Consider the following 17,873-nt stretch of genomic DNA (forward strand, 5'->3'; position numbering starts at 1 on the left):
TTCTGATCAAAATTTGTCTGTTGTCTGCCGTCGTCGTCGTCGTTGTTGTTGTAAACTTTTCACATTTTCATCTTCTTCTCAAGAACCACTGGGCCAATTTCAACCAAACTTGCCACAAAGTATCCTTGGGTAAAGGGGATTCAAGTTTATTCAAATGAAGGGCCACACCTTCTTCCAAGGGGAGATAATTAAGAATTTGTGAAAAATTAATGGCATCATTAAAAATCTTCTTCTCAAGAACCACTGTGCTTGAAAATATGAAACTTATGTGGAAGCATCCTCAGGTAGTGTAGATTCAAGTTTGTTCAAATCATGACCCCTGGGGGTCGGGTGGGGCCACAATGGGCGATCAAAGTTTTACATAGGAATATATAGGAAAAATCTTTAAAAATCTTCTTCTCAAGAACAGCAAAGCCATGATTGGTCATATTTATATGGTAGCATCCTCAGATAGTGTAGATTCAAATTTGTTCAAATCGTGACCCCTGGGGGTCGGGTGGGGCCACAATGGGCAATCAAAGTTTTACATAGGAATATATAGGAAAAATCTTTAAAAATCTTCTTCTCAAGAACAGCAAAGCCATAATTGGTCATATTTACATGATAGCATCTTCAGATAGTGTACATTCAAGTTTGTTCAAATCATGACCCCCGGGGGTCGGGTGGGGCCACAATGAGCGATCAAAGTTTTACATAGGAATATATAGAAAAAAAATCTTTAAAAATCTTCTTCTCAAGAACAGCAAAGCCATGATTGGTCATATTTATATGGTAGCATCATCTGGTAGTGTAGATTCAAGTTTGTTCAAATCATGACCCCCAGGGGTAGGGTGGGGCCACAATGGGCAATCAAAGTTTTACATAGGAATATATAGGAAAAATATTTAAAAATCTTCTTCTCAAGAACAGCAAAGCCATGACTGGTCATATTTACATGGAAGCATCCTCAGATAGTGTACATTTAAATTTGTTCAACTCATGACCCCTGGGGGTTGGGTGGGGCCACAATGGGCGATCAAAGTTTTACATATGAATATATAGGAAAAATCTTTAAAAATCTTCTTCTCAAGAACAGCAAAGCCATGATTGGTCATATTTATATGGTAGCATCCTCAGATAGTGTAGATTCAAGTTTGTTCAAATCATGACCCCTGGGGGTCGGGTGGGGCCACAATGGGCGATCAAAGTTTTACATAGGAATATATAGGAAAATATTTAAAAATCTTCTTCTTAAGAACAGCAAAGCCATGATTGGTCATATTTACAAGGAAGCATCCTCAGATAGTGTAGATTCAAATTTGTTCAAATCATGACCCCCGGGGATAGGGTGGGGCCACAATGGGTGATCAAAGTTTTACATAGGAACACGTAGTAAAAATCTTTTTAAAAAAACCATTTCTTAAGAACAGCAAAGCCATGATATGCATATTCATATTCATTTGGAAGCATTCTTAGATAGTGTACATTCAAGTTTGTTCAAACATGACCCCTGGGGGTCGGGTGGGGCCACAATGGGCGATCAAAGTTTTGCATAGGAATACATAAGTTAAATCTTTAAAAATCATCTACTCAAGAACAGCAAAGCCATGATTGGTCATATTTAAATGGAAGCATCCTCAGATAATGTAGATTCAAATTTGTTCAATTCATGAAGCACCCCCCCCCCCCCCCCCACACACACACTTTTATATTTAAACTTTTCTACCTTTCAAGACTGAACTGATTTCTGCTTTTTTCTAGCCATAGTGCTCAGGTGAGCGATGTGGCCCCTGGGCCTCTTGTTTCATTCAGAATTAGTCATGCAATTTTTACATGCATAAGTTGTTTTAATATTGCAGTTTTTCAAAATGAAATTAGTTTAATGATAAAAGTTGAAAATTTTTAAGAATCCCTTTTTAGCTCACCTGAGCTGAAAGCTCAAGTGAGCTTTTCTGATCACCCGTTGTCCGTCGTCCGTCCGTCTGTCCGTCTGTCCGTCCGTCCGTCCGTCCGTCCGTCTGTCCGTCTGTCCGTCCGTCTGTAAACTTTTCACATTTTCAACTTCTTCTCAAGAACCACTGGGCCAATTTTAACCAAACTTGGTACAAAGTATCCTTGGGTGAAGGGGAGTGTAAATTGTTAAAATAAAGGGCCAAGTCCCTTTACAAGGGGAGATAATCAAGAAAAGACAAAAATAGGGTGGGTTCATTAAAAAATCTTCTTCTCAAGAACCACTGGGCCAGAAAAGCTGAAACTTATGTGGAAGCATCCTGGGATAGTGTAGATTCTAAATTGTTAAAATCATGACCCCCGGGGGTAGGGCGGGGCCACAATAGGGAATCCAAGTTTTACATTGAAATACATAAGAAAAATCTTTAAAAATCTTCTTCTCAAGAACCACAGGGGCAGAAAAGCTTAAACTTATATGGAAGCATCCTGGGGTAGTGTAGATTCTAAATTGTTCAAATCATGACCCCGGGGGTAGGGCGGGGCCACAATAGGGAATCCAAGTTTTACATTGAAATATATAGGAAAAATCTTTAAAAATCTTCTTCTCAAGAACCACTGGGCCAGAAATACTGAAACTTATATGGAAGCATGCTGGGGTAGTGTAGAATCTAAATTGTTCAAATCATGACCCCCGGGGGTAGGGCGGGGCCACAATAGGAAATCCAAGTTTTACATTGAAATATATAGGAAAAATCTTTAAAAATCTTCTTTTCAAGAACCACTGGGCCAGAAAAGCTGAAACTTATGTGGAAGCATCCTGGGGTAGTGTAGATTATAAACTATTCAAATCATGACCCCTGGGGGTAGGGCGGGGCCACAATAGGGAATCCAAGTTTTACATTGAAATATATAGGAAAAATCTTAAAAAATCTTCTTCTCAAGAACCACTGGACCAGAAAAGCTGAAACTTATTTGGAAGCATCCTGGGGTAGTGTAGATTATAAACTATTCAAATCATGACCCCCCGGGGTAGGGCAGGGCCACAGTAGGGAATCCAAGTTTTACATTGAAATACATAAGAAAAATCTTTACAAATCTTCTTCTCAAGAACCACTGGGCCAGAAAAGCTGAAACTTATTTGGAAGCATCCTGGGGTAGTGTAGATTCTAAATTGTTTAAATCATGACCCCCGGGGGTAGCGCGGGGCCACAATAGGGAATCCAAGTTTTACATTGAAATACATAAGAAAAATCTTAAAAAATCTTCTTCTCAAGAACCACTGGGCCAGAAAAGCTGAAACTTATATTGAAGCATCCTGTAGATTATAAATTGTTCAAATCTTGACCCCTGGGGGTAGGGCGGGACACAATAGGGAATCCAAGTTTTACATTGAAATATATAAGAAAAATATTTAAAAATCTTCTTTTCAAGAACCACTCGACCAATAAAGCTGAGACATATTTAGAAGCATCCTGAGGTAGTGTAGATTCTAAATTGTTCAAATTTTGACCCCCGGGGGTTGGGCGGGGCCACAATAGGTATATTAAAAGGGGGGAAATCTGGTAAAGAACAGCATGGCCAAAGTTACTCAGGTGAGCGATGTGGCCCATGGGCCTCTTGTTCTTTAACAATTCATTTGTACTGTGTTTTATACCCTAAATACATTGTGGGAGAAAATGAGAGAGACAAGCTTAACTCACTTTAGAAATCAAATGAAATTACAACTTTAAGGTATTTTCCCAAAAGAGAAAACAATATTCAACTGAAAGTAACAGTTCATTAATTTCTTTTAATTTTCAGGTGAAGCGGAGGCCATTCGAGCGATGGCCGAGGCCAAGGCCAGAGCTGTCAGTCAGGTGTCTGAGGCTATCAGTAAACAGGTGAATATACAGACCCAGAAATGGCTGCTCTCTGTCATATTGATACTGCTGTAGTGAGTTATTAGGGTGCTAATTTTGGCTTATTTTAGCATTTTGGTAGTAGCTCACAAAAAATATTCAGTATTCTTCTTAGTTTTCTTTTGCAAAGTGATGAAATATCTATCATTTACCTATCTTTAAATAAGGAAGGTTCCTTAAATAATTACCACAGATCTACATGTGAAAGAATCTCACCTCTATGTGAAGAAATGCATATGAAATACAAATTGTTGTTATAATATTGAAATCAAATTATAGAATGGAATGAATGCTGTGGCATACAGTATAGCAGAACAGTATGTAGATGCTTTTGGTAAACTGGCCAAAACAAACAACACTGTCATTCTACCGGCAAATTCTGGGGATGTTGGAGGGATGGTTGCTCAGGTGAGTCAAAATCCCCTGTAAACATCTTATTGGTACAATGATGTAAGCTATGTTATTTGTGTTACACCAGATTAATATTGTCTGTTACACAGTAAGAAATGTGTATTGTCAAATATTAATATAAAGCATAACATTTTTTTCTTATACATTTTTGTTCAATATAATTTTAAAGAAAATTCAGATTGATGTTATACATGGGGTTAATTTTTTTCTTGCCAGGCCATGACAGTGTACAAAAATCTTGCAAGTATGGATCAATTAAAGACTGAACAAGCATCAATACCAGTCAGACCTACAGAAAATATTAAATCTGGACCAGAGGAATGAAATATTAAATCGGAACCAGAAGAATGAAAAATATACAATAATACATGTAGTGTGAATGGCTGAACAAATGAGTGAGAGGAGAAACAAGAACTATTTTATATTTAAAACTGTGTTTTTTGCTGTAGCAAAAAATAAACTGTATAAAAAGAAATTTTCAAGTTTTTGTTGTTTTTTTATTAAAAAAAAGTAAGTGATGTAGATAAGGATTGTTAAGGTCACATGCAACGTATGTACATGTACTTTACAATGTAACAGTACCTTCCCACTGATAATTTTCCCCGAGATATTCTCAATTTAAAATCATAATACCATCAGATGTTCTTACACAAAAAATCAGCAAACATTACCAGGAGTTTTGAACAGATATCAAAAATTAAAATTCTTGTATTCTCTAAAGAAAAATGAACAAAAAATTAGTTTTAGCTGGTATTTCCTCAAAATTTGATTCTGAAAAGGTGTACGGTATTATTAGGCAAAATTAAATTGCACAAAGTTCCTTCAATTATTTGAACTCTTAAATTATACAGTAAATAAAAAAATAAAGTTCAAAACTATGTTGCATATGTCCTGAAGTGATTTACTCCTTTTTTTGACACAAATACAACTAACTCTGGAATTTAGGAATGAAAGATTTATTTTTAATGGAAGCATTGTCAAACTCACAAAGAAAGCACTAGTATGTTTAAAACTTGAAGATGACATATCTAAATCATAAATTTTAAGTATACAATAAATATATTGGTGTTAATCCATTTCTGTTTAAAAAAAACATACATATATAGAGAGAGAGAGAATATACATGTAAACATAAAAGGTACATTTTTAAGAACCCCCCCCCCCCTCTTCAATTTTTTTTCCTACTAAAAATAGTGTAATTTGAATTCACCTAAATATATGTATGTAAATATCAGAATAGTATCTCTCACACATATCCTGCATCATTTTTATGACCCAAGATCAAAGATTGGGAGCATATTGTTTTTGTTCTGTTTGACCATCTGTCATTCTTAATTTCTGTCAAAAACTTTAATCTTTCATATAACTCTTTCATTTTACAAGTTTGAGACTTTATATTTTGCAAAATCTTAGATATACAGTCAAATCTTGTTATCTTGAACTGGATGTGGAAGAAAATAAAGATATCTGAGGATCTGAGATATTGAGGTTAAAGTGCAAAAATACAAGATTTGGAAATCCAATTTACTTTGACCTATCCTTGGTATTTGAGATATTGAATATTTAACTGTATATAAAAGATTTAATATTAATGACCCTCTATACATTAAAGGAAAAGTTTTTTTTTTTGGGGGGGGGGGGATATTAAGAAAATAATAGTGTGTAGTGCACTTCATGAATTATGCTTGTGTAACAAGTCAGTGTGATTTACACAATAATAATATGTAGTAAGTTTTGCAAGTGTAATTGTACAGTAAATTGCATAACAAATATCAACTTTTGGGTAATTTATTTGCATTTATAACTGTATATGTGATACAGTGAAACTACAAGTTTAATGACAGGAGTCCCAAGTATTGTAGCCACAGGAACAAGATAGTACTGTAAATAGAACAACAAGTCCTTGACCTCCAGAAGACCCATCACCCTTAGAGTTCCTGTTGCTAAGCAACGGGTTCTCCAGTACTCCACAACAGCTTGTAAAACACTAAGGTCAAAGTCTGTTGCTATGGCTTCTCCCTGTAAATATAAGAACATTACTGTGAAGAAAGACATATTTGAAATACATGAATATTATAATCTGCAATATTAGAATTTTTCGACTTGTATATGTAATATTACAATATTGTGTAAGTTAGGGAAAAAAGACAACAGTCTTTTCCCTTGAGAAAACTGATCCTCACCAGAACCTCTGTGATTCTGCGTACATTATTTTTTATTGCCATTTCTACCATGTAGGCACAAACAAGCATGTAGGTCAAGGCCACTGTCCAAGTCCCTATTAGTGTGAGCAGGCTCGTCCTGGAAGAAATTTGTGTGTTAATGATAGTCTTCTTTATCATACTCCTATGGTGAAACACTTTCAGGCCATTTTAAAGTTGACAAAGATATTTTGCTATTCTAGGTTCACATACCCTTTATTAAATTACTGATATCCCAATTGAAATTAAATATGCTCATAAATAATACGGGGCAGTATATGAGACACTCCCTGAAATACAGTGCATCAGTCAGGGAGAAAGGTAACTGAATGAATCATGGCAATATCAGTTATGAAATTGCATATTTAGCTTCAATGCTCTTCACAGTAGAGATTACTGAGATAATAAAAAATTATACTTACCACTGTTTGATTCTCCGTGGGGAGAGTTTACTTTTGGACCAGACATTATCAGCGAGGAAGTACACCAGTGTACCCATCCCTCCTCCATATACAACTATATACATCACATAGGTCATAGGAAACTTACTGACATCAAAACGGGCATGAATTTCATCCTAAGGAAAATCAAAAGTAATTGATAAATAAATCCAAAAACATCAGAAATGACACAGAAAATGTGTGCATCATATGCAGTGGACGTATTATGAAACATGCTATTATTTTCACCTCAAAAGCATAAACCAATGCATTTTATAATACATAATGCTAGACCTACCAGTAGATGTTTATGATGAAGATGCCATTCTATCACAGACGATCTGAATTTATCACATGTTGCTGTTACATTTATACCATGTTTGTTACTGAAGTCTACAAGTCTATGGTGAAACAACAATAGATTTTGCACAACATCACCTGCAAAAGATAAACATATTTTGAAGGAGGAAGATGCACAAATAAGTACAGTGTATACATTTATAAACAAATCCCTTATTTTAGCACTTGAAATCCATGATTTCAACTAACAGAAAATCAATACTGCATGGAGATGCTTACATACTTATTGACAAACTGTGGTCCTGCTGTTCCCGAGAAGAAGATTATAGATTTTTTCTTGAATATTCCCATTTAAATTTTAGATTCCTGATCATTGCCCCAACTAGCCTCAGGGCCTTAATTTGAGCAAACTTATCTAACTACATATGTTAACGCTTGCATACATATAAGTTTAATTAACAATTTCTATGTCAATCTTGATAAGTAAATTTTTTATGACTTTTCCTATATACAGTAAATGCATTCCTTTGCAAAACTTTATAAACCACTTTTTGTGACCCCACTCTAGTCCTTTAGGTAATGTCTTTAACTAATTAAAGCTATAAGTTTAAAAGTTTTCATTTAAGTTTTTTGTCTTGCTAAGTAATTCTTGGGAAAGATTTTCCAATGACCATACCCTATTTTATATGTCCCCTTGAAAAATGGCATAGCATTGGACAAATTTAAACCCCCATCAACCAAGAATGCTTTTTGCCAAGTCTAGTTGAAATTGATCTCCTAGTGGTACACGTACAAGAGAAAAGCTAAGAATGACAATAGTTTACAGACAGTACATAATGGACAGTTGATACACTATTTGATCAGAATTCTCACTTGAACCTTTGGTTCAGGTGAGGCAAAAATCCTCACAAATTAAGAAATAAATTTTCAACATGAAAACTGTGAATGCTCCAAAATATTTGAGACAGTTCTTTAAAAAAAAATATTTAAAAATGTCTCACTCACCATGTAATTTAGTAAACAGTATAATAACCAGAGAAAACAAAGAAAAACAGAGTGCTCCCAGCTTCAGTATTTCAGGAAGTGAAAGACGCATGTCCTCCATGTCTGGCCAGAGTGAGACCCCACCCCCTACACTCAGCCGATCCATGTTGTGCTTTGTATCAAGGTGCTTGTTGATCAAGGCATGTTTGTCTTTGTTAACTCGACCTAAGTAAGTACATGTAAATGAAGTTTCTTCTTTAAACATGTTAAAAGAGTTAAGTACAATTTTAAATCTAACACTTTCTTTGAGATTGGCTGCTGTGAACTGAATTAAGTACTCATAATGCACAGAGACAATTTCTCTTATATATATGTTGGGAATAGATTAATAAAAACCCTTGTTTCAAATCTTATATGTTACATATTCCATCAGATCTTCGCTAGGCAAGCATTTTGATCCACTCCTCTCCTCCTTCAAAGAAGGAGCAGATCAGAACCCTCGGCTATTAAAGATTAATGTATATACCGGTACTCATTAGGATATCTTTTGTCATGGATTTCTACAAACCTGGTGTGTCCCTCAGTTTCTGCAGTGTGGGACTGGTCTCTTGCTGACTCCTGGTCTCTTTCTCCAGAACCTTCTTTCTCTGTTGTTCTAATCTTTGTCTGACTGGGGTCAGGCCATTTCTTTGTGGAGTTGATCCACTACTGATGAGTCTGTGCTTCTTGATAGGAGGTTCACCACTGGTCTCAGGACTGGGTGTTGTGTAAATTGGTGTCTTCTCCATATCAAATATTTACTTCAAATAAATCAGTCTAAAATGTGCAACTGTTACAGTAAAGACAATATAAATCCAATATCATCAAAAACACCAATTTTACTATATGATACTATTTTATGGTAATGCTTATACTTAAATGCACCTTTGACATTGCCAGTGTTAATGGTTAATAATTTCATAGGTGTGTTCAATTTGTTAAACTCTGCACACATCACTGAGCACAGACTGACAATACTGGGGAGTTGGTTTTGCTTTCTCGCATTTCTACTCTGAATTTTCTGGATTATAGTTTTAATATTTTTCATTCACACACAACAAAATTTCTACTTATCTTAAGTATTAAGAATAAAGTTTTTTTTTTGGTGAAAGTGCAAGGATGTGCCAATCAAACGTGTCCCGAAATTTGTAGTTTCAATAATTTCTAGATAAAACAAGTTTTTCATTATATTTCCGTCTGAAATGCTAAAGGAACTTATAAGTCAGGATATTATACAGAAAATTTAAGAAAATATTAACTTCAAATCTGTGTCTAAGCCCCTTTAAGGGTCTTTGCCCCCCTGAAAACATGCACCAACCCAGGCTCTTCCCTGGCAGGCCCGGCCCTTACCTGTCACATCTTGGTCAGGGCACCAAATGTAAAAGGAAAGGAGAAAAAAAGTGACGGACCAGACTAGGATTGGAACCTGCCCCCCCCCCCCTCCAAATTTCTAGGTAGGGCAGCTCTTCCAACTGAGTTATCTGGCCACCAGCAGTGTCATCTACACCCATCTGACTGTCACAGTATAACACCCCCCCCCCCCCAATGTAACCATCCTCTAGCATCACATTATGGACTTCGGCATCCTGGCAATTGATTTACCAGTTACACCACCACCACCACCACTCATGCAGGATTAACATGCTTTAATTGAAGTCTTGCCATTTACACACCACCCAAAACAAGAATTAACTCACAACTGCCTCCCACCTGACCCTTTTGAAGAAGCTTCATCAGCAAATGACACTTGTACATATACATATGTTACTAGGCTTTAATTATTACTCTTCAATGTGATGACTTTCTGGACCAATTACACTTGTGACAGGAAATGAAAGATCTGCCAGGGAACATAGGCACTCCTCAGCTTAATTGTTAAAAAATATATATCTACTATACTATAAACATATGTTTATGGTATAGTAGATATATATTTTTTAACAGTTAAACTGGGGAGTGCCTATGCCAGGGAAGTGCCTGGGTTGGTTGGGTTGGCGAAGAATTTTAAGAAGGGACAGTGGAATGTGGCGAGAAGGCAAATTGCTTCGCCGATGACCTGATGGTTCAATATCCATCACCTCTCAAGAGTTCAACTGACGGGGCTGGATTCGAACATCTACCTGAATGATCTAAGCACTGAACCACAACAATACAAAGTTCTGTGTTTGGAAAAATCCATTTCGCTTAAAAGGGAATGCTTAAATATAGCTCTAACTTTACTACAGATATAAATAAATATATATTTGCTATTTTGACAAATATACCCTATCATTAGTTCATAATTTCATTACTTCACTAAAGTTTACCGTTCAAGTTCACGTTCAAGACCTTTTCTTAAATTTCGTATTTCCCGCCGGAAGTCACGTTATATTTCATACCAACAAAATAAAACAAGATATATGAGATCAAAATATTAAAAGGCAGTTAAACAAATTCAAATATATCATCTGATCATAACGAAAAGAAAATTAAATGAAATGAAAGGAAATAACAACTGAAGACTTAGAAAGTTTAGTTCGGGTTCGAAATTTCTATCATTTTGTTACCATGTGATCATGAATACTAGTCATGTGACGGATTTTGTCATCTGTTGGAGGTATAATATACATATTATACCTCTCTGTTGGGGGAAGATGCAAAGCAGAAACATGCTAGTCAAATGCTTTATAGCTATTTATTGCTTTTCTTTTGTTAATAGTGATGGACCAGTTCGGAGTGTAAGTATGATTAATCACAGTTAATCTTTTATTTGCATTTTGACAGATTTAATTAATTTTTTCTTTCTTATTTTCGATATAACCATGATAACAAGGACGTAATTGCTGGATTAAAAAGGATGGGGTTTTCTTTATAGTTCACAACTTTTAACTATAGTTCAAAGCTATGCTGTATCTAAATTCACAAAAATCCATATTAAAAGAAGACTCGTTTCGTATTAGAATTGCTTGTGTAAAAGTAAAGTCCTACTCCCATGCTTAAGATGTTCATGCACCTCAGATATAATTTTTGGGTGAGTGGTCAAAAAGACCTTTCTTTTGCTGCAGGTCCATTCCAAGTAACTATGAAACTCCTAACTTGACCATTATCTTGTATTGTTTTAATAGTTTCACTAGTCTTAATTTAGATGCAATAATACTTCTAATATGGCATGATTTGGGACTAATATTTCCTGGATGAGTGGAAATAATAAAAGTCATCAGAGTAATTTGGTACTTACCGGTACAATTCTTTTATTATACTAGGATGCATAATGTCGATAAGGATGCATACTGCTAAACATGATTCAGATGCTGTGTGTCAGCTACACTTACTGGAGATTCCTATTCTAAATGTATTATAACTCCTAAATTGAATGTCCAAACTTGCATAGATATAATGCCTATGGGAATACACAACATATCCATACATATGCTTTGAATGCTGCATGTGACCTCTATTTTCAAGTTGAGTAATGAAGTTAAAATTTCATAAATTTCGAGTGATCACAATTCCAACAGAGAATAAGTTTGCTTAAGTCTTGCACAAAGGAATACTTGTACATGTTTTTTATTCTGCATGTGACATACGTGTAGAACTGAAGTAATCTTTATGAGAACTTTATTTTTAAGTACTTACTGATATTATATTCTTACAAAACCCAAATTCTAAAATGCAGTACAAGTCAAATTTTCATTGGCCAAGTGGGTGTATAAGGATGATTTTTTAAATAGCCAAGCTAACCCTAGGGTCTAATAGCCACATGATGATTGCTGGATGGTAGTATTAAAACTCATTCCTGAAGGACATTATCTTCTTGTTTTTTATCCTCCCTTTGTTTTAATTAGATATAAATCATATATAATTTATCATTATCTTTAGGTAATTCAGTTTAAGCCTGTTTAAAAAGACCTTAACTAAGAGTTTAGCTTATAGCAGAGTGATATGGTATTTAAAAAAAATGTCATTCCAAACAGTAGCTTCTTCTTATACTTAATAATTTTGTACAGTTTAAGCTTCTGTTTTTATGTGTTAAAGTTATATTTTTCAATCATTTTTTATAGATGACCACATTCTTTAACCCTGGTTGTGAGACACAGAAATGTCCAGAATGCAGTCCTGGTCTTGCTTATATTGTGTCCAAGGGAGATAATGACATTCTGCACTATATAATATCAGCGATAGGAGGCCCACCTTCTGCATTAGTTATTCAGACTAACAAACCAAAAGGCAAATATCAGCTTCAAATTGACTGTAGAAAGATTGCATCTAAGAATGAAACAGAGAGAAGGGAGGCTATAATCAAACCAGATGGTGTAAAAGAGATATACTCATTTGGAGTTGTGTTTACGAGGGCAAGTATTATATATGAATTTATATCTTTATTTTAAGTTTTAGTCAAATGGCAGTAACATAAAGTGTTTTTGAATATCAAAATAATTATCTGTAATATAGTATTTTACTAGGCTTAGGACATGTTGATCAAAATATCTTTGCAAAAAGAAAAGTTGTAAATACGCACACTCAGATATGGTCATAATTCAGTTGAGAAAGCTGGACAATTTCATAGACCCTGATAAACAATGATATGGATGTCTTGGTCTATCTTTTCATTTACTAGTTAGCTTTTTCATATCTGTGTTCTATTTTGCACCTTTTTGAAGCCCATACAAGCATCAATCCTTGACCAAGTCATTTGATGCGTTTTGGGAGGAAGGTGCATAAAGACCTCAGAACAAGTAATGGCGAGCTCATTTATTTATAACAGCTGTTCCAGTACAATGACACAGCTGACAAAGCTGATATAAATTACTACAACGTCAACAGTACTGCATGGAGAGTGTATGACTTTGACGTGTTTGAGTGGCAGGACTTATCAATGTGGTCATCCAATGATTTCATAGTGATGAAGGTCAAAAATAGTGGAGAGGTGATAGACCGGGCTTTATACAATGGATCTTTAGTACTACAGGTAATTCACAAAGAGTTTGAAAAAAATGTCTTGAAATTTCTTACGAAAATTTTGGGAAAATATTGTTTTTATCCGTCTGTTTATCATTTTCCATGTTCACTGTCAATTATAAGTGCTGCTAATCTCACAGTAATACAAGATATCTTATAATGAAGACAAGTCATTGATATAATGAAACAAAACAGATTATTATGGAACAATATACATTTATTGACTGGGTTCGAGGGCAATTAACATGCATTTTGTCGGACCCAAGAAGCAAACTGTTTGCCTAAGGCTATTATGTCAAAATAAAAAGTAAAAGGTATAACAAAACATTTATTGACTGTGTTCTCGGGCAAAATGCATTTTGTTGACCCCTCGAACCAAACTGTTTCCTCAATAGTGTGTCACAGAGAATCTTCTGATTTAACCCATTATTTATTGTTTCTACTTTCAGTTTCACTTGTTTGATCACAGTGACAGATCTACAGAGTTACCCCATCTTCAGTATGATGCTGAGTCCACCCAGATTGATTTTACTCTCCAGGACATAGACACAGGAAACTCCTCCTCAGCTAGGTGGGGTCTAGAGACAGTTCTTTTAGGGCAAGACTCTGCAGTCACACCCATGTCCATTGTCACTAAGAAGTCTGTAGATGATGAGTACACCCCTGGAGTCTTTCAGGTATGCAAGTCACTTTTATTAAGATATTGTGATTAAGTACATGTATATGAAATATGAACCTCCTGCAAATTTTTTCAAAATTTTGAATATTTCTTAAAGAAAAAAAAAATAAACACAATGACATAGGATTTAATATAGTATGTTATTCAGTGAGTTTCTGAGAATAATCTCAAGATACCAAAGTGAACCCAGGATCACTGCCAGCAAAGTACAAAAAAACATTTATATTGTAGGTATCTAACTGGTTAACTCGGCCAAGAAATGAAGACAATGGAGGCTATTTACAGTGGAAGCCTGTTTGTTACTTAAAGTCTGCCCGGGCTCGCTCAGTAGCTACTAAAGTTGAAACTACTGGACTCTCATCTACTGAATATATAGATAGTTTTCTGAACAGCAGTATTTTATATTCATATTTCTCTGATATTCAGATAATATCAAGATATGCAACAAATTTCACATTTGGTCTGGAAAAAGATGGTGGATTTACTAAAACTAATTATACTTCCTGGTAAGATTGATGCTCAGCTAAAATTTGTTGAAAAATTTTCTTTTTATAAACATTTTTACATTGGAAAATTTGTTTGATTATGTAATTTATGATACCAAAGATTTTCACAGGCTTTTGAAGTGTATCAAACTTCAAGAAGCAATGGATTTCTTATCATTTTAAAAATAACCAGTAAAATGATATATTTATTTTAGTCTTTATAATTGTTTTCTTTTTTGTTGTTGAAGGACTGCTCAGCTTGGCTATGGTGCCCCTCCCATGGACAAAGTTTCCTCCCTCGTGGTGGGGGTGATATCAGCGGGGTTAGGTATACCTGTCGTCATCATCATGTTTGGGGGACTATTTGTGGTCATCAAAAAGAAGACTTCCAAGGGAGAGTATACTGATCTAGACAGTGATCAATCTACAATACAGTGAGAGAAAAGACAAAGTATTCAAGACTTGCTTCCAAATTTCTAAAATACTCCTGACCAAGAGAATTTTTGGTGCTCAGATGAAAGAGTGGAAAAATTTTCAAAAGTCATGATTCATTTTTATCAACATGTGAGTTTTGTTTGAAAGGCCATTTAATAGAATACTCGAAGAGAGCTGATTGTTTTTCATTACCATGACCACTACTATTTCATTCTTAGCTCTCTTTGCATTACGCATCTGTGCAGGGGGGATGTGCCTATTTAAGGATAAATAACACAAACAAACTTTTTTCCAGAAATTAGCTATATTTCTCATAGATTTATATTTAAATAGGTAACCTAAATAATGTTTGCCAGGTAAAAAGGGAGAATTTTGCAAGATATTTTCACAATGTTTAAAATGTGTGCAAAATTGTGTATAGAATTACATAGAAAATGACACAAAATCACATATTTCAGCACCAAAGAAAACATACAATTTCTTTAATTTTAAGGGATTTATTTAATATGTCATTTTTATTCCAAATCAGTCAAAAAATTATATTTAGCCATGCATCCAAATTTTTTGTGTCTTGTATCCTTAAGTGGACATAAAATGCAGTTTATTTTTCATGAGAGCAAGACTTCAGACATGTTGTAGATTAGTAGCTACATGTACTTGTAAGAAAAAAGAATTCTCTTATATAAATGCAGATTATATTTGTTCTTATTTGAATCCTGTATTTATTAGTTTTTTCACATATACAAAAATGATTTTGAGAATATAATTATATAATGTTGATGTTTGTGAAATTGCTTTATGAAGAAATTTGTCTCGTTTATTCCTGCTGAAATATACAGTTATTTGAACATGTGTAAACATGTCACTTACCGGGGGTATTAATTATTATATGTTCCTACATGACGAATCTCCAATAAATGCATATTTCTCTTTGAATATTTATTGAAAATAACAAGTTTTCTTTTAATTGAATTAATATTTTGCTTTCAGGAATATAAAGAATATTAAATATATACAATGTTCACACATATATATTATGATATGAACAATTAGATTTTAATTACATGTACATGTATTACATGTATATGTTGATAGCGACACATCCCTTTTGTTTTGGTGCCATATACAGTCAAATCTTGCTATCTCGAACTCGATAGGACTGAGAAAAAACTTTGAGATATCCAAAGGATTCAAGATGTCAAGGGTAAAATACTTAGAGAATAAGTGGTTGGGGACTTCCAGATCACTTCAACACATCCATGGTATTAGAGATATCAGTGTTCGAGATACCAAAGTTCAACTGTACATATACATGTATATATTTTTTATAATTCTCTGAAAAATTTAACACTTCATTTATTTGTTTAATTCTACTCATCACATGTTGTTTTAATATATGCAGTTATTACTGGGTATGTACTTCTTAATTTTTTTTTATCTTTGTACATTCAATTGTAGTAAGTTTTAGTTAGATATTTAGATTTAGGAGATGAAAGTGGTGCTGTAAATTGTGATATGTAAAAGGATGGAGACATAACATTCCAATCTCTAGTTTCATCAGTATAAGTTTTGTGTTTTTCAGTAATTGGATCAACAAATTCCTGAGTTTACAAATGTCTTGCTTTATGAAATTCTGTACATCTGTATTATGAGCATGATAAGATAAGTTGATCCCGAATGTCCATGATTCCTCCATTACTTTGTCTGAGTGAGTTGTGTCTTTAATATGTCAACACTAGAACTCAAGTTAATCAGGTCAGCTGATACACAGAGATGTTTCCCTGATATTCTAGTATCAATGTTCAGAACTTTGATGTTCAGTTATATACATGTTGCGAATAAAAGAACTTAAGATTCTCTACGCACTGTTTGCTATTGATATGTTAAATACATGTACAATGTACATGTATTTGAAGGTTTTTTTTCTGGGTATGACGAATGAAGTGAGTCGATGCTTTTCCCTAGTTTTAATGCTGATGATTTTGAGTTGATATGCAATGTAAAAGATCATCTTTATGTCCTGAACTTGTGGTGGCTGCAGTTTCAATCGTTTAATCTTGAGAAGAATTAAGTGATGTACAAGCTTTTGTACAGAGATGTGCAGAGTAGAATCAGGTGTCAGGACTTTGCCATTCTCATGTACATTTGTATATCTAAAATGTAACTTTTTGGACTTAGTCATTTAGGATTGACTTGATCATTATTTTTTTTTTTGTTTCGTTTTTTTTTTTTCAGACACTGAACCATAAAATCTAGTGAAGTTTGTCAATTCTTATTTTGCCATAACAAAGCTAGTCAAAGGGAACTATTAGTGTTGATTTTTTAGAATATATTTTCCTTCCCTATTCCCTTTTTTTCATTTCTTTCTCTGTTGGTGCTAATGGGGTTGTTGTTGTTGTTGTTGAGGAATTGATCAGAAATTGCATGGGGAAGTTACAAATTCTAGGATTATAACATATTGCATAATAAATGCAGTATAAGATGCAATAAAAACATTTCATAGTATGTTTTCAATAAACTGCATTTGGTGAAATGACCTGCATGAGAATTTAAAATATCACTCATGACATTAAGCACTGTTAAAAGAAAAGCTGTGGATGGTCATTTTGGTTATTTTAACAAATTGAAAACGTTCAAGAGATGTCACAGTCTTTATTTTTTACAAGAGGACAATGGGCCACAATGCTCACCTGAGTCAATATGGCCCTGCTGTTCTTTGTCAGCAGATTTCTTCTTTTATATATTCATATGTAAAGCTTTGATCTCCTGTTCTAGGCATACCCTATCCCCAGGTGCCATATTTTGAATGAAATTGAATCTAAACTTTCTGAGAATGCTTCTATATTCATATAACTATAATCATAGTTTTGCTGTTCTTGAAACGGAATTTTAAAGATGTCTGCCACTCTACCCTTGGGGGGGGGGGGGGGGGGGGGGGGGTAGGAGGGGGGTCATGATTTGAACAAACTTGAATCTACACTACCTGAGGATGTTTCCATATCAATATGACTAATTATGGCTTTGTTGTTCCTGAGAAGAAGATTTTTAAAGATATTTCCTATATATATTCTTTTGTTAAACTCTGATCCCCCATTATGGCCCCACCCTACTACTGGAGGATGCCTTGAACAAAA

At 34.5% G+C, this 17,873-nt stretch overlaps 3 protein-coding genes across 3 annotated transcripts in view; 2 read left to right on the top strand and 1 right to left on the bottom strand.

The window, feature by feature from the left end:
* The window catches only part of LOC133182183 (stomatin-like protein stl-1), a 66,743-nt gene extending 62,030 nt beyond the window's left edge, over positions 1-4,713 (top strand). Inside the window, exons 10-12 of the mRNA XM_061316929.1 lie at positions 3,730-3,809; positions 4,107-4,235; positions 4,455-4,713. Coding sequence (XP_061172913.1) covers positions 3,730-3,809; positions 4,107-4,235; positions 4,455-4,562 — 317 coding nt within the window. The 3' untranslated portion in view covers positions 4,563-4,713. The remainder of the gene's footprint in view (positions 1-3,729; positions 3,810-4,106; positions 4,236-4,454) is intronic.
* A 693-nt stretch (positions 4,714-5,406) lies between these two features.
* On the bottom strand, positions 5,407-10,531 carry LOC133183564 (uncharacterized). Its single transcript, XM_061318506.1, has 7 exons — positions 10,509-10,531; positions 8,732-8,963; positions 8,185-8,388; positions 7,178-7,317; positions 6,862-7,016; positions 6,422-6,539; positions 5,407-6,257 (listed from the first exon to the last, which is right to left on the bottom strand). The coding sequence occupies exons 2-7, from the start codon at positions 8,949-8,951 to the stop codon at positions 6,027-6,029; spliced, it is 1,068 nt and encodes a 355-aa protein (XP_061174490.1). The 5' UTR covers positions 8,952-8,963; positions 10,509-10,531; the 3' UTR covers positions 5,407-6,026.
* A 296-nt stretch (positions 10,532-10,827) lies between these two features.
* LOC133182174 (glycosylated lysosomal membrane protein-like) lies at positions 10,828-16,600 on the top strand. Its single transcript, XM_061316921.1, has 6 exons — positions 10,828-10,919; positions 12,243-12,533; positions 12,947-13,150; positions 13,590-13,817; positions 14,051-14,325; positions 14,553-16,600. The coding sequence occupies exons 1-6, from the start codon at positions 10,836-10,838 to the stop codon at positions 14,740-14,742; spliced, it is 1,272 nt and encodes a 423-aa protein (XP_061172905.1). The 5' UTR covers positions 10,828-10,835; the 3' UTR covers positions 14,743-16,600.
* The last annotated feature ends 1,273 nt before the right edge of the window (positions 16,601-17,873 follow it).

Source organism: Saccostrea echinata, unplaced genomic scaffold (genome assembly GCF_033153115.1).
Source record: "Saccostrea echinata isolate AGI-Se365-2 ecotype Australia unplaced genomic scaffold, CSIRO_AGI_Sech_v1 ptg000009l, whole genome shotgun sequence".
Taxonomy (NCBI): Eukaryota; Metazoa; Mollusca; class Bivalvia; order Ostreida; family Ostreidae; genus Saccostrea; species Saccostrea echinata.

Excerpts from the sequence above, each read along its gene's own strand:
- LOC133183564 (XM_061318506.1), bottom strand. The coding sequence starts at position 8,951 with ATGGAGAAGACACCAATTTACACAACACCCAGTCCTGAGACCAGTGGT. Across the intron at positions 7,318-8,184 it reads ACTGTTTACTAAATTACATG|GTGATGTTGTGCAAAATCTA; the intron begins GTGAGTGAGACA and ends TATCTTTTGCAG. Across the intron at positions 7,017-7,177 it reads TTCATCATAAACATCTACTG|GATGAAATTCATGCCCGTTT; the intron begins GTAGGTCTAGCA and ends GATTTTCCTTAG.
- LOC133182174 (XM_061316921.1), top strand. The coding sequence starts at position 10,836 with ATGCAAAGCAGAAACATGCTAGTCAAATGCTTTATAGCTATTTATTGC. Across the intron at positions 10,920-12,242 it reads GTGATGGACCAGTTCGGAGT|ATGACCACATTCTTTAACCC; the intron begins GTAAGTATGATT and ends CATTTTTTATAG. Across the intron at positions 13,818-14,050 it reads ACACCCCTGGAGTCTTTCAG|GTATCTAACTGGTTAACTCG; the intron begins GTATGCAAGTCA and ends TTTATATTGTAG.